Source organism: Athene noctua, chromosome 4 (genome assembly GCF_965140245.1).
Source record: "Athene noctua chromosome 4, bAthNoc1.hap1.1, whole genome shotgun sequence".
NCBI classification, from domain to species: domain Eukaryota; kingdom Metazoa; phylum Chordata; class Aves; order Strigiformes; family Strigidae; genus Athene; species Athene noctua.
This window is the reverse complement of record NC_134040.1, coordinates 33,764,927-33,776,946: the sequence shown is the minus strand read 5'-3', so window position 1 is coordinate 33,776,946 and position 12,020 is coordinate 33,764,927. Positions and strand designations below refer to the sequence as shown.

The 12,020-nt window shown below is 37.8% G+C and overlaps 1 protein-coding gene across 7 annotated transcripts in view; it reads right to left on the bottom strand.

Annotated features, from left to right (window-relative positions):
• Positions 1-12,020, bottom strand: part of MAPK10 (mitogen-activated protein kinase 10) — a 191,400-nt gene that overhangs the window by 47,141 nt on the left and 132,239 nt on the right. For 5 of the 7 annotated variants that reach the window (XM_074904937.1, XM_074904935.1, XM_074904936.1 and 2 more), the window contains 4 exons: positions 11,042-11,100; positions 9,331-9,469; positions 7,979-8,144; positions 4,719-4,790 (listed from right to left, as the gene is read on the bottom strand). In XM_074904937.1, the coding sequence (XP_074761038.1) occupies positions 4,719-4,790; positions 7,979-8,144; positions 9,331-9,469; positions 11,042-11,100 (436 nt within the window). The remainder of the gene's footprint in view (positions 1-4,718; positions 4,791-7,978; positions 8,145-9,330; positions 9,470-11,041; positions 11,101-12,020) is intronic. The other 2 variants (XM_074904939.1, XM_074904934.1) reach the window with 1 other exon arrangement.

Below are 12,020 nucleotides of genomic sequence, written 5' to 3'. Positions count from 1 at the left end.
TCCCCCAATAAAATCATCATAACTCAAACACTTGCTATATTCTCAGAAATATCCTGAGTCCCAAACCAAATACTGTATATGTAGGGAGGAATCATCCAGTTGAACAAAATCCAAACTTAGCCATCAATGCCATTGTAGCTAACAGACACTTAACCAGTAGGCTAATGTGTACCAGCTGACCCAACCTGGACTGCCAGACCAGCCATTTTTAACAGTCTCTTAAATAATCCTGATGCTAACTGTTGGTTTTGGCTTTGATTTTCTCAAAGACAAAACAAGCCTTAAGAAAATGCTACTGGTAACATGAGAAACAACAGCTACACAAAAGAAAAAGTGCAGATGTTTTATTATATTGAAGTTTAAAAAAAACCCCAGAACACTAGGATTATATCCACTGATATACACAGATCATATTTCAAATGCAAAGATAAATTCTGCTAGTGAGTGGTGGAAAGGCAACATCTTTTCCTAAAAGATTTTCTTGATTCAAAATTTTTTCCCTAAGGCAAGCAAATTTTTTCCATATAAATTCATGGGAAAATACAATAAAATACCCTGTCAGATGTTAAAGAGCACCTTTTAATCTCACTACTCTCAAAGACAGCTGGCAGACAAAGGAATTTTTGAAAATCTGGCCATAGAAAACATTAACTTCATCTGTTAATGCTGACTTTTCTTCACAATACATTTTGGATTCTCATAGCTGCACAGTATAAGTTTGGGATTTTTCCTCTCTTGCTATCTTAATGGTATTTTCTCTTTTGACTGTCTTAGACTCTAAACTGTTTGCAGTAGGAACTCTGTTTTCCATATTCACCACTGTAATCCAGGCCTCAAAACTTAAGACACTTGGGTGTTATCAGAATATATTCCTATGACGAAACCACTGTTTTCCCTTTGATCTGCCGAAGAACTCACACATGAACTTGCTAGATAGAGTACCATCGTTTACATGCCTCCCCACTACTGAAGAGAAATGCTCTTTGATTTGCTTTATTTCCCCACTAAGTCATGTGTGCCTGTGGGACATCACTGTGGCCTCAGCAGCTCAGATCCTAACAAATCTATTTCACTCCAAGGCATTCAGACTATTCTCCCTTCTCTTCAAAAATATTACACAGAAATACATTCCCAATCCTTAAATTGAAATCTTATGAGATTTTGAAGGCATTATTAGGTAGAGCTGAATACAGCTCTGGGGAAAGTCATGGAGTTTTCCACCATATTTCAAATGGCATTCAAGAGTCTGGGCAGTTTTTAGTTGCTCATACTCTTTCTGATTTAACTGAGACAAGTGGAATAAAGCATTGAAGAATCACTGAGTGAGAAGCTCAGAAGTGGACTACAAAATCTTACAGAACTTACCAGGAATATTTTGGTCTGGAAATCGATCAAAAGGTGGATTTCTTCTCATGAGGGTCTGACCTGACAAAGAAGTCTCCCTGGCAGTATTCTGAAATGACTGCTTTAGGTGAGGTACAAGGAACAACTGTATCTGCTATGCAGTTTCTACCCAGTACTCTCCAGGAGGCTTGAGGGTGTTCTTATTTTTCTGAAAACCAACTGGCTCATCACAAACTGACAGCTCTTGAATGGAGCAATTCTCTAGCCCTGCTGTATCTCAAGTGCCCTACTAGGTCAGTTAGACTAAATACCTCAGCAATATTCACAGAGCAACCATTTTCAAGTACTGTCTGGCTTTTTGCTAATGAAAATAGCAGTTAAATGAATATGTGTTCAGAGAGCATTTTGATAAAGTTAAGAAATCTTTCCTTTTTTTGAAAAATGCGTAACTTATATTTATACTAACCCAGACAGTTATCATATGCTGGTACCTGTAATCTATAGTTTTCTTATAGTAACTTAGAAAGAGTTTCTTATTTATGTAGATGACATGATCTGAAATTAATCTTCTCCATGTTTCAATTTCCATGAAGACTTTAAAAATGAAATTTAATTTAAAGTCAGCAGGACCTAAGTGCAATGATAATTTGGTGCAATGGTTTAGTTAAGATTAACTTTAAAAATTTTTTATTTCCATAAAACTTGGCAGCAGCTGTGAAATTTTTCTTACATGTATGTTGTGACATACATGAATGTTCTTACACCAGGCTAGAAATGAGTATATTGATAGCAAGTGCACACAGTAGACATTCTTCTGAATAATTAAAAGAACTGAAACTTTTATTTTCTAGACAGATTTGCCTGTTTCAGCTAGAAAACCCACTGCTGGAAGGCCTTAAATAGCCTGAGGGAAGCTTTATTGTAATATTCTGTGAAGTTTACCTGCAGCTGCATAAATGCTTCTCCAGCTCTTCCTGTATCTAGGAGGCAAACTAAATCTGCTCATCAACAGCCATGGAGGGAAGGGAAAGAATATGGACCCGTACAAAAAACAGTCTTTCTAACACTAAAAATCTCTTATTCATGCGGTCAAACAGTTTAATAAATGTGTATTGACTTGGAAATGAATGTACAGATTCCTTTTTGGTTTTCGTTTTCTTTTTTTTTTTTTTTTAAAGTTTCTAACTCACCTGAATAGCTTTTTCTTTTTAAGCTTCTAACTCACCTGAATAAACTCTCCACTAAAACATGGTAGCAGTTATGACCTAGCCCACATACAGTGCATTTCAGGGTATGGGATTTCCAATGGTTTAAAAAGTAGGACTATCCTACAATTTACACAATTTTTTCTGCATTTGTTCAAAAAATCAGTTGCTATTTTTAACTGATATTGAAATGTTAAAAGGTATTTTAAAAATGTTCTGCTGCTATCCCTGAATAAGACATGTCATAAGGTATTGTTGTCACAGCCAGACAGAAACAAAGTAATTCTCATGTTTGACTGATTTTTTTAAAAGCTATGCTGTTTAAATGATATAGCTTGCTTTTTTTTTTTTTTTTTTTTTTTTTTTTTTTTTTCTGGAAATGGGCAGAAGAACATGACTCTTAAATATCATTTGTTGTTGAAAAAGGAGAGCAACCTGCTAGCCATGGTGCTACATTTTTACACTGCAATAGCTTTATTCTGTATTCTAGTTACTAATCAACCAAAAACTCAATCAGACTTCTCTCCAAATAGATTAAACAGAAATTTCCTCAGTATTTACAACTGAACCTCAAGTATGCTGCAGATTATTTAAATTTTTCTTGTACATTAAAAGAAAAAAGAAAAAGGAGAAGAGCACAGTATTTGGAGGAAGAGTTATGATGGTGTTTCTGAGGTGTTGTTACCACTGAAACACGGCGTGAAGATCACACTGAATTACAGGTCTCATGAATGTTGGGAGCTCCTCTGGCCATTCAGATTACAGCAAAAGGTGGGTGTGTAGCCTACTCCACCTGTTGCAGGAAAAATCTCAGCACCTATGGAGTGAAATCTCAAAGCTATCCACTAATAACAACATCCCACCATTCTTACTTCATTGTTGTGTTTTGCATCCGATAAGTTTCTAGTCCATATTCCTTTAAGACTGGAAACCAGTACAATGTTGCTGTTTCCTCCTCAGCAAACAAGAGGTACCTGCAGTTTCCCCATCTACTTGTTAGTAAAATATAACTGCATCTTCACCTGGCTACCAGAAAAAGCTCTGTTTTCAGAGAGTTGACAGAGCTGTGAAAATAGGACAGGCAGGACCTGACTCTGATAAACACTACAGGAATCACTCAAGAGTCAGCAAAAAAATAATTACTTCCATGACTACATGTCTGTAAAGGCTGGGTTTTCTCCACACCAACTGCCAGTGTCTGCTGATGCCAGATTTTTATGGTGTCTTTCTGCCAACCTGCTGAAAATAATATGCCTTTTTGTTTCTGAGAGTGGAAGACATACTATGTTGCTGCATTTTATTTGGATGGGTAAAATACACACTACTTACACTTCCCAGCCATTGCGGGCAGGTTGCCTGGCTTAACCTGTAATAAACCAAAGGCTAAGTAGACACCTCCTCTTTTGTTTTCATTTTCTAATATTGCTTTCACCACCTTGGAAGTGGTAAAAATAATATCACCCAAGACAAGAAGAACAAGATGAGAGGGAAATACAGTTTAATTAATGACACAGACCTCATGCAAGTAAAGGAAAGTCCATTTTAAAATCAAGAGAATCTGATTTCAGGCCAATTTGGAAACCACAGAGGATAAACAGTTGCCTTAAACTGGGTGAGTCAAATTCTTCATTTTGTTTTAAAGAAAAAAGATGTTGTATTGACTCAACTCTGAGCCCATACAACACTGAGATGAATCCAAATCCATGATGCATTAGCAAGCAAAAGATTATGATGTCACCACAAATATTATGAAGTCACTATTTCCAAAACATAGAAGTAGAAAAACAGATTTACAGGAACCAGATGGGCCAAGTCAGGATTTTTTTTTTCTCATTTTTCCTTTGAAGAATAAGTAAAGCTCTCCAATTTGCAATCATGATGCCTGTTTTCTATATTGCTTATTAGCATGACATAAAGACTACATAAAATTGAATGATTAGAGGTTTTAAAATAAAGTAGCTTATTTGTCTGAAATAATTCTGTGCATCTGTTTTTCATTTAAATTTTGTTCATATTAGTAGTGCGCTGTTTTCATTTACTCATACCTCTGGGATTCAACTTTTTGCTTTTATCTTTACAGTCCTGGTATAGTCATTATATGGTAAGAGGTATGGGGTGGAGGAGAGGAACAAATAATAGATGAAGCTGCAGCAAATGGCACAAGGATACAGTCCCTTCCTGGAAAGAGGATTTTGTGGCGAACCATTTCTCCCATAATGCATCCCACAGACCATATATCCACTAGAACAGCAGAGACAGGGAAGTGAAGAAGGAGGAAAAAAAAGCAAAGTTAACTACGACATTTCACTCCTAAAGGAGGGGAAAAAGAGCAGGTTGATCAGAACAGTTCAGTTTGTTTTGTGGTTTTGTTGGTTTTTTTTTTCATGTCTCACTAAAAGCTAAAATAAATAAGTAAAAGCTGTGTCAGTGAGCTCAACAGTAGTTAGTTACAATGGTGGAAAATCAACATTTTTGGGAAAAGGCCCACAGCTAGGAAGTAAAGATCAAGTGCACAGACCCATGGTATACACTGAGTTTATGGTGAAAACAACCTTTTTTTTTAAAAAAAAAAGAAGTAAAAAACAAAAGAAAAAAACCTAAACCCAGACAACGATCATCTGGAGTAAATCCCACCTGCAGCCAGGCAGTTTGTAGGCCTGCAGGACTGAATCGCTGCAGCAGTATACAAGAGGTTTCAAATGGAACTGCTCACACGAGTAAAGGCTATATGGATAAATACCACCCTTAAGGGTTATTTAAAACTCCTGCTTCAGGATCTGTCTTATCTCAAGGCACCTATCTCTACATATCTGTCCGTACCTACGTACAGACTGGAAAGAACTGGAGAGTTTGACCTGTGTGGACTCTGCTTTTTACTGTATAGGTACTCAAAATAAATGCTAAAACGAACACTCTGCAGGACAAGTACCAACTAAGAGGATTTCTCATCTTCCTGATCCTGCCTTCACCTTTTAGATGCAATATGCATAGTTACGTTAGCTGCTTGACTTGGGTGGGGTTGTGGTTTTTTTTTTTTCTCTTTAAGTCTTACAAGCAGAAAGGCTAGACAGGTAGTGACACAGCATGCACAGAAAGAAAAGACCCATATTCCATGTAAAGGGGAAAAAACCTGCTTTCAAATGCTTTAAAAGACTACACATTCCTCAGTTTTGAATCCTCATTTTGTGGTCACGTTTGACCTACACAACCGGTTTCTCCTCTTTTTCTTCCCCCTTTTTATCTTTCAAAAACAATCCAAAACAAGCTAGAGAAACAAACAACTCATTTCTTGGTAAAAACAAAATAAAGATGAAATGTTCCATTTGGGAAAAGGAGGGTACAGGTGTCAGGGGCATGGGACAGCAAAAGCATGCCTGAGGCAGTGGCAGAGTTTCCCTCATAGTGACAGTTTTGGGACCTTCCACAGAAGTGCAGCAAACTGGTGATAATTATGCGTCTTTAGCTAACCAAGTGCAGAAAGAAAATGAAAGCAGTGAACAGTTATACAGGCAGTGTACAGAGTAAGAGGAAAAAATACTAGGGGAGCTTTAGTAATGGCATAGGCCAGAGCAGGGAAGCGAAGAACAAGCCTTTCTGTTGACTTCCTTGGGAGCTGGATTAGAGCCTCCAAGCAGACCAGCTCCTCAGACAGCTGACCTTCATTTTCAAATATTTTGTTTTCTTTCTCTGTTTATTTTATTTTTGCTTTGTACAAGTAAGATGAGATCATTCATCTTGAGCCAGATTCATTGCCCAGGGAAGTCAAAGGAAGTCTCCATGTTAACTTCAATGGGCATTTGATCAGGACTTTTGGATGTGGCTTAGTACCTTCCCAGCTGTGTACTTCATCACAAAAGTGTGTCTAACTTTTTCTTGGTGTGATTTTAATCATGTGAAAAGCAAGTGCTTTCTCTGTCCTTTCAGGGACAATAACAACAATGGTAATCATCTACTAAATGTCTGGAGAGAAAAAAAAATAAACTCAAAATAATTCATTTCTCAATAGAAGGAACTCTGAGTATTGACTAAGGAACTATCTAAAATGTGCTGAGTATAGTTCAGATTTCTAAAGGCACCTATCAAAAATATAAATTATAAATTACTTCAAGGAAGTTTATTCATTTTTCAGAAATTATTCTGCATGCTTAGACTCTGCTTAATGATTCTTTGCTTTTTAGACTTTCATATTAAAAAGTGTACTGTAAATTTATAAATATTACAAATAATTAATGCAGAGACTTGTTAATTTTGGAAAAGATTGTGTGAACATGCCTTTATTCATGCTTAAGTCATGGAATTGGCTCCCGAAATCAGTTTCACTGCCCTTTACAGGATGTAGTTGGCTGTTAGTAAAAGTTCTCCTACAGGTTAGCTAATCTCTTCAAAGTAAATTGAGCAGGAGAGTTTTTAATAAATACCTGATTTTGATGTTTGCTGTATTTGTCATCAGAAAGTTGTCAAACTTTCATTGTCAAACAGACAAGTGATAGCTTTTGACAGCAGAATCTGAGTCATAGCAGATTTTTCTCCACTATATGTTGTATTCCCTCCTTTTCTGCCTGGTCTACCTGGCACTAAGATGCAGTTCCCAGTTTTGTTACAAAATGAGAATCACTTATAAAGTTTTCCCTTCATCCCCTGAAAAATGCGAATTCTTCCTTACCTGCTTCTCTATAGTGAGCACCCCCCACCTGCTTTTCACAATCTTTCCAGTGACCAAGAGGTATCTGATCCCTCACAGACTGTTCAGAGCAAAAATCCTATTTACATCTAGGGAGATTACACACATATGAGATGCATGGTTTTTTAGCTTCAGCTTTTTCCTCTTCTCTCCAACTCGACTTTCCATTAAAAAAAGACTCAAGTTGCGAAATTTATACCTAGATCTTGGCCACATGAAACCTGTCAGCAAAACCTGGGACTTTAGGTAAACTTATCATAAAGACAGAAACCATTCCTGAAATTCAGATCTAGCTCTGGATTTGGAGAAATTCTGGAAGGACTAAGATTATCTATTTCAGCTTGTACCTCTTCTTCTTCCCTCAAACAATTCAGAGGCCCAGACTCACATTTAGAACATATCACTATTCAGAAATTCCAGTGGTTCCCACACTGTTCCACAACCACAGGAGACAAAGACATTCTGGTCAGAAAGAGCTAATTGTATTTGATCGGTTCAACCATAACTAAGAACAAATTTCTCATTACTTGGCAATCCTACACCGATAAATTCACCAGTACTGCATCCCAAATACATTCTGTAGCTGCAGTATCCAAGTGATAAACTGCTCTAAATGACCTGCCTTTTATATTCAAGATGTCATTTCCCGTTATGTTTTTTCTTTTCTCCTTCTGGAGCCCCTTACTGTTGTAGAGGCAGACCTTACACTTCAGGTCACACTGTACTTGCCATGAAATTGCAGCCCTACCGTTCTCCTTGTAGCCCATTCCCAAGATGACCTCTGGTGCTCTGTAGTAACGTGTCACCACATATGGAGTCATCATGAAGCTAGTGCCTGCAGTCCTGGCCAGTCCAAAATCCAAAATCTTCAACGTGCAGTCAGATTTTACCACAATATTACTTGGTTTTAAATCCTGCAAAAGATAGTGAAAAGACATGACTGTCTTTCATAAAGCCAGGCACAGCTGTGATATGGACTCTTCTGACACCTACAGTTACTATCAGAAATACTTGTAAATACACAGCAAAACCTTGCTACTGTTCTCTAACAAACTCATCTGGAAGATGTGGAAACTTGGCATACTGTGGGGCTTTACCTGGATAGCACAGGCCTATTGGTGCCAAAATTGCATTTAGCAGTTCAAGAAACTAAGATTAGTATTAGAGTACCATTTTGAGTCTATATATTTTTTAATGCTGTGAGCCTAATAGAGACATTCCAACCGTACGTGTGGAGATATCTTAATGCTTCATTTATAATAATTCAACTCATCCTCTATCTGGAAGCCAAATCTATCATGCTTTGCTAAACATACAACATGCCAAGAAAGAAGACCTTTGTATATTGTAAAGCAACATCAACTTTTATTTTATCAGCCCTTCTTTTCTGCCTTTCATAACAGAAGGGAAACTTTTTTTTTTTCAGCTGGAAATCCCAAATTAGTAAAAGCACAGTTCAATAAAGATGTTAACTCAGGATATTTTCAATCCATTCAGAATTGCCTCCTGCTCACAGTCACACAAATAACTCCTCCTGTTGTCAACAATCACACACAGTGCTACCTTTGGCATTCACAGCCAGGTACCGCATCCTTACCAGACACAGTGCTCTGACATGGAAAAGCAAAATAGGAGGATGTCTAATAGAGACTTAGCAGTCTTTTAATTTGATTTAGCACATGTAAATGATGGCAAATTCCAGTTCCATACGCCCTGACCTCGGTGGATCCTGGACCACTCTTCAACCTCGATTCACAGTGTTTCAATGTCATGCGTGGTAGATGTAGCCAGCTGCATTTTCAGGAGAAATAACATCTATCTACATGTTTCAGAGATCATAATCACTCTGATGATTTCCAGTGCTTATTATCTATTATTTATCACATAATCCTTTGTGTCTGATTAGTTCACAAATAATCTCATTCCTAACACAAGCATGAAGCTACTCTGTTAAGGGGACAGACTATGACTTGTAAGTTTATAGCCATTTTACTGCGAGATAGGGCTTTGATCCACAGTACACAAGAAACTCAAGTGGCTTCTAAAGTCTTCATGATGATGTCATATGCTGCCTTAAGTTTTAAACCAAAGGCCACTTACCCTGTGAATAATTCCTGCAGAGTGAAGATGCTTGATACCACAGAGCATTTGGTACAGTAGGTAAGACATTCGCTCATGGTCTAGCTCCATCTGAATGACCTGGCACAGATTGGCATCCATTAACTCCATTACCAGGTAACTGAATGAAAAAGCAAAGTCATAGGGTTATTGTCTGTGTTGAAGAGGAACCGTGGCATCATTTCAAAGAAGTAACAATGTCTCTTCTTGCTTCAAAATTCACTTTATTTCTGATGACTGGGAGTAACACAGCTGAAGACTGGGTGCACTCACAACGGTGCCATTTTGGTGTCTGTTTCTCATGGCACCATCTCACTGCAGAAACACTATTCTTTAAGCATCCCAGCAAAATAGGTGGACTGCTGGACCTTTCTTGGTGCATTCCCCATGAGAGAGACTGTACCCTACATGGGCAAACAGGAAGCATGACACTGAAATGTGCAGAAAACAGAAGAGCCACAACCACCAAATGACATGACTGTTTGACCTTTGACCATTATGGGGAATGGCTACCACAGTACATGTAGGAATTGGAGAGCAGTAGAGATGTCTGAGAAGCTAAAATATGCATCCCCATGCAAAATGTCTCAAAAAATGCTCCTAAGATTGTATGACTTCACACAATTCTCATTACAACTATTTGATCTTGTGCTTCTGATAAGTAAGCTTCACTGGCAACCTCAGCAGGACATTAAGCCAGTCCCCTTTAGCAGTAAGTTAATATGTTAAACACACAAGCTCATTTCTTATGAGATATCTCACAAGCACAGCTGATTGATAACTGTAACATTACTTTAAAGCACTCTCATACTTTGGGGAAAACACTTAGCTGTCCATTTCAGTGTGAGCTGCATGCCTTGTCTTCTCTCCAGCACTAGTTACCTCCTCTGCTCTGCACAAGTCTGCAGTGACAATATTCTGCAGAAATCCCGTAACCAGAACAGTAGTTGACTGACTTCAGCCATTGCTATCCATTATCATTACTGATATTAGAGTACCGAATGGGAAGAAATTTCCATACAACATATATGGAATATGGGAAAGACTGAAATATAAAAAGAGTACAACTATATAAAACACTGAGTATTTAAAATTTCAGTCAATGAGGGTTCATGCTACACACAATAGTGCTTGTGTAAAAGAGCAGTGTTCAGCGGAGATGCTAGTTGTCCTCTACACCTAGCACTTGTTCCCCAGACAAGTAATTTTACTTAGTTAAAGGTTGTATCAAAACAAATATGAAATGAGGAAATGTTTCACATAAGTCTTACGGGAAATTATTTCCGAATGAAACACTGCAATTCAAAACCTCACACACATCAGGGAGTCACATAACAACCATCATTTGACAAGCAAATGAGTAACACAAAAGGAGGCCCTTTTAACTACTCAAACCCCTTCCTCTGCATGTGAAGGCAAATGCAAACACACTAACCCTCCAAAGACGAGACACCAGCAGAACGCGCACACTGTTACAGCACTTAGGAAACCTGGTATTTGACACCTTCTAAGTGTCATAAGCGCTCTCAATATGGCAATGCAGAATATCTCTGTCTACCCACGTTGTAGACTACATATGAACTTTTTTTAGAGAGGCTTATAACCTTTGTATTTTGCTGAGTTATTGTGTTCAAGGTACACTATAATGCCCCCCACATCTCTAAAGCTTTAAATCACTGTCTGTGTTACTTACACATCCTGGAACTCCTCCAGAGATTTCTGTGGTGTGAAGACATTTAATAAACTGATAATCTGAAAAGAAAAGTAAGAGAAAAGGATGAAAATAAGTGATAAATGTAAGCAGTTGAACACATTTCGAGTGTTCAACTCGAAAAACTCTGTTTTTTCATTGCTCAATTTATACTAACACTTCTTACTTTATGATCAGTAAAAAGTCGACAACATTCAAAATAAAATACCACAGATCTCTAAGATTTCTTCTAGATGCACTTGAAATGGTTTCTGAAAGAAGGATGGTGATGATCAATAACAAAAGAAAATGCTGAGGGTGAGACAGTGTTCTGAATTTTGAAGTTATATGTTTAAAGACCATCTTCAGGCTCAATCTAGCATAGCAGTCCTTGTGCTACAGCCAGAAATTTCTCATAATAATGAAGAACGATCATCTGAAGGGACAAATAATCAAGGACCATCTTATTATTAAGGACCTTCCTTCTCTCTGACATGGCCTCAATTCCTTTGAGGGCATATGCACACACACTCTGACACAAATTCCATCATGAGAGGCACCACTTTTTAATAGAAGCAGTTTAAAACATTCTGGGCAAAGACATCTTGCATACTGCAACTCCTTTTTTACTTTTTTTTTTTTTTTTTAATTGGCTGGGCTGTTGGAAGACACTGATAAGAATGTGTGAAAGAGCATGGAGGGAAAACATGACCTCAGGGACTCGAACTTCCTGTGATTTCCTTCCATGTGGACAACACGGGGAGAAGATATATCAGCGTGATATCACCATGAAGACAACATCTGAACTTTTCCCTCCCCACCTCCATCAACTCTCTAGGCTTTCTAACACGAATGGTTCAATATTCTTTCTGTCCACTCCACATATTCTGACTGATTGGTGCCTCCACACAGGTGCCTTTACAATTCTTTCCTTCCTTTCCACTTCTCTGTACAGACAGATTAAAACTCTGACCCAAGCAAT